General features: G+C 54.8%; 1 protein-coding gene across 1 annotated transcript; it reads right to left on the reverse strand.

Annotated features, from left to right (window-relative positions):
• Positions 1–3,065: 3,065 nt before the first annotated feature.
• Positions 3,066–3,995, reverse strand: LOC134509316 (olfactory receptor 14J1-like). Its single transcript, XM_063321796.1, has one exon. The coding sequence runs from the start codon at positions 3,993–3,995 to the stop codon at positions 3,066–3,068; it is 930 nt and encodes a 309-aa protein (XP_063177866.1).
• Between the last annotated feature and the right edge of the window lie 213 nt (positions 3,996–4,208).

A 4,208-nucleotide genomic window follows, 5' to 3' on the forward strand; every position in this document is an offset into this window, starting at 1 on the left:
TTGATGCAGAGTGTTTCCTAAGAAGGTGTGGACAGGTAGTAAAAGCAGTCTTCTTGAGGACCATCACCGTATGGAGAACTTTGCACCTCACTTCCCAACCCCACCATGTCTCTGTGTTTGTACGGCGGGCTATGTTAGTGGAAAATATATATCCGTATGACACACATCGGGTTAGGTCCCTCCCAGAGCAGGTCTTAGATTTGCAGTCTATCCCGAAGTAGATCTCGGATCCCCTCGTCTCCCCACTTGCCCCAGAAACAGACAAACACACACAGACAAATGGGGGTGTGAGGGACTATTCTTGGCATTGGAGATCATAGTATCATGGTATCATAGAATATCTCGAGTTGGAAGGGAGCCATAAGGATCATTGCGTCCAACTCCCTGCTCCTCGCAGAGCTACCTAACACTAAACTGTGTGATTAAGGGTGTCGTGCAGACTCTCCTTCAACTTTGACAGGATTGGTGCCGTGACCACTTCCCTGGGAAGCCTGTCCCAGTGACTGACCACCCTCCCAGTGAAGAACCTTTTTCTAACGTCTGGTCTCAGCTTCCCCTGATGCAGCCTCATTCCGTTTCCACATTTCCTATGGCTGGTGACCGGAGAGAGGAGATCAGCATCTCCCCCTCCGCTGTCCCCCTTGAGGAAGCTGTAGACTGTGATGAGGCCCCAGCCAAGCCCCAGCCATGTCCCTTGCAGGGGTCTGCAGACAGCCCAGCTCTGGGGTCTGCCAACCTCTGGGCAAGAAGAGTGGCTGGGCAGGGCTAGCTGTTCCTCTGACAGAGGCAGGGAGATCAGTGGGAGGAAGAAGATGTCCAGAGAGCAAACCTCTCCCATCAGCTGGGGTGAGTGGCCGGTGCTGGACATGGTGATGAGAGAGACAAATGCGCTGGGGCACCTTCCCAGTCTGTCCAAACCACCAAGGGCACAGAGCGGCCTCCTCTCTCCTGCACCCACGTTGTCTTAGCTCTGCACCTCACACCCACTGGAGTGTGTCCTCACCCTGCATGGGCACACAGCTCAGCCAACAGTGGTGGTGTCCTCTCCTGGGCATTTTCAAGCCCAGCTCTCCTGCTTTCTCTCCAAGCCAGCCCAGGAGAGAAGTCCAGTCTGGACTGACCCCACAGGACTGCCCACCGCAGGCTGCTGCAGAGCTCTGGCTGCTCAGCCCAAAGCCCCAGCCCCTCTGAAGGGCACAGCAGCTGCTGGGGAACAGAGAGGGGTCTCAGCCTCCCCACCACCCCCAGGGCTGGAGGTTGGACATGGCAGGAGGCAATGGAGGTGGGTGAAAATGAAGGGTGCATGGTCTCGGGTCCAGGAGGTGCCCACCACTGACTGGCTCTGTCCCCTCAGTGCCAGCCCCTCTCCCCAGGCCAGCACAAGAGTCCTGCTCCAGGCACAGAGCAGCCTGCCCTGAGTCGGGGCCTAAAGAATGAGGCGTCTCCTTCTCATTAATTGCACCTGGCAGGCACAGAAATGCTCCCTTGCTCCTCTCCCTGGTCACCCCTTCTCCCCAGCGAGCGTTTCCCCAGGTGCGTGCATCCAGGCTGGCACCCCATGTTCCCCACAGGATCCTGATCTGGCGGTGCTGCTCTGCACAGGGAGGGGGTTGTGGTGCCCTGGGGCCATGGGGTGACCCTGCACTGGCCATGCTGGTCAGGGTGAGGAGCAGACCCAGCCAGAAAGGGATCACTGGTGCTGAGCCCCCTTCCATCTTCCCTCCTGGCTCAGTGAGAAAGGTCCGGGCTGGGCAGGACCAAGGGGTGTCTCCAGTGGCACAAAGGGCAGGGGAGGGCTGCACGAGATCCAGCCCATGGGGCTTTCCACGAGGGTGTCCTGAACCACTCTCCAGTCTTCTGTCCCTTTGCCTGCTGGCTCCTCACAGCCTCTCCTGGCATTGCAGGGGCCTCGTTTGCCCATGGGCTCCACAGGTTCCTCTTTTCCTCAGGGAGACATTCCCTTGGATGGTCACTCATTTGATAAGGTGCCCCTCACTGACCACCCACACTCCCACACTGTCCCTGCAGATCCCCTGAGCTCTCCTGGCAGCTTCCAATTCTTCTCCAGGATGAAATCTGGCACCAGCTCTGCTGCAAGTGGGGCAGTGCCAGGCCCATATGTCAAAAACCAGTTGCTGTTTAGGAGACATGTTCAACCATGGAGAGAGGTCTTCATTCAGCCCTTGGCCTGAAAAATATTCCCATGGGAATCTGAGCCTGTTGCCCTGAAACCATCAAGAACCACAGAGGAGAAAAGTCCTTTTGAGGGAGCAGCTCCTTGGGTGCAACTCCTGAGAATGGCTTTGTAAGAGGCGTCCAGCGTTCTGGCCCTGCCCTGAGGAGCCATTTTATGCTGCTATTTTCACAGATACCAGCTCTGATAAAGAGTTTCTCATCGCCCTCTGCTACCCACAGTCACAGGGATGCCACTGTAGAGACAACAGGACTGTCACAAGGTACACGAGGCCTCAGGGGTAACATAAAGGCAAGGGCACAGCAGGACAGAGGGATGGGGAGGAGAGACCAGCACTGAAAGGCCTCGTCCTGCTGCTGTCCTTGGCCATGGCTCCAGGGAAGCAGCAGCCCCGACTCGCAGGCGGCACAGACAGAGTGCCCAGCGAGGCAGCCAGGGGCAGCCCCAAAGGGTCCCCAGGGCTGATCATTAATGGGGCAGTTGGACATTTTCCTCCTGAACCCCTTTTATGTGTTGGGGCAGCTCGCCCAGCTGCAGAAGAGAAGTGAAGAGATGGGAGCTGAGATAAATAATTTTTTCCAGGTATATTTACTGAGCTTATCTAAAAAGGGAGCCTGGATCCATCTGTAAACGAGGTCTTTGGGTCAAGAAAAAAAGCAGTAGGAAGCCAAGAATAATAATAACAAACGTCAAGAACAAAAAATCTAAAACACATAAAACCAATCAAACGAAGAAAAAAACCCAAAAGAACAACAACAACAAAAAAAAAATCCCACAAAGAGAAAGTAAAGAAACATTTGAAGGAAAATTAGTCCTGCTTTTTCCTGAGATGCAGTGGGAGCTCCATTGGCACAGTGGACACCTTATTAACCTAAAGAAGATTGTATTCAAATAGTTTCCTCAGGGCGTCCTTGAGCTCTTTGTTCCTCATGCTGTAGATGAGGGGGTTCACTGCTGGAGGAACCACCGAGTACAGCACTGCCACCACCAGATCTAGGACTGGGGAGGAGATGGAGGGGGGCTTCAGGTAGGCAAAGATGCCAGTGCTGACGAACAGGGAGACCACGGCCAGGTGAGGGAGGCACGTGGAAAAGATTTTGTGCCGTCCCTGCTGAGAGGGGATCCTCAGCACGGCCCTGAAGATCTGCACATAGGACAACAGATTCAAAACAAAACACACAAACACTAAAAAACAACCAAATACAAGTAGCCCAACTTCCCTGAGGTAGTCTGAGTCTGAGCAGGAGAGCTTGAGGATCTGGGGGACCTCACAGAAGAACTGGTCCACAGCATTGCCCTGGCAGAGGGGCAGGGAAAATGTACTGGCCGTGTGCAGCAGAGCATTGAGAAACCCACTGCCCCAGGCAGCTGCTGCCATGTGGACACAAGCTCTGCTGCCCATCAGGGTCCCGTAGTGCAGGGGTTTGCAGATGGCAACGTAGCGGTCATAGGACATGACAGTGAGAAGATAAAACTCTGCTGCAGCACAGAAAAAGAAAAAAAAGACCTGTGCTCCACATCCCCAGTAGGAGATGGCCCTGTTGTCCCAGAGGGAATTGACCATGGCTTTGGGGAGAGTCGTGGAGATGGATCCCAGGTCAAGAACAGAGAGGTTGAGGAGGAAGAAGTACATGGGGGTGTGGAGGCGGTGGTCACAGGCGATGGCGGTGATGATGAGGCCGTTGGCCAGGAGAGCAGCCAGGTAGATGCCCAGGAAGAGCCCGAAGTGCAAGAGCTGCAGCTCCCGTGTGTCTGCGAATGCCAGGAGGAGGAACTCGGTGATGGAGCTGCTGTTGGACATGTGCTGCCTCTGGGTGTTGAGCACTGAACAAGGAGGAAAAGACAGTGAGAAGTTAAGGGAGACTTCTCTGAGCAAAATCAACACCATTTCTCAGACTTCACACTCTGCACTGCTTTTCCACTTCTATCAGATCTTCATTCAGCTCTGTGGCTGGAGCTCAGACTGTTTCTGGCCGAGTGTACCAGGAGGAGCGGGACCTCTGCCCGCTGGCTG

Source organism: Chroicocephalus ridibundus, unplaced genomic scaffold, assembly GCF_963924245.1.
Source record: "Chroicocephalus ridibundus unplaced genomic scaffold, bChrRid1.1 SCAFFOLD_98, whole genome shotgun sequence".
NCBI lineage: Eukaryota > Metazoa > Chordata > Aves > Charadriiformes > Laridae > Chroicocephalus > Chroicocephalus ridibundus.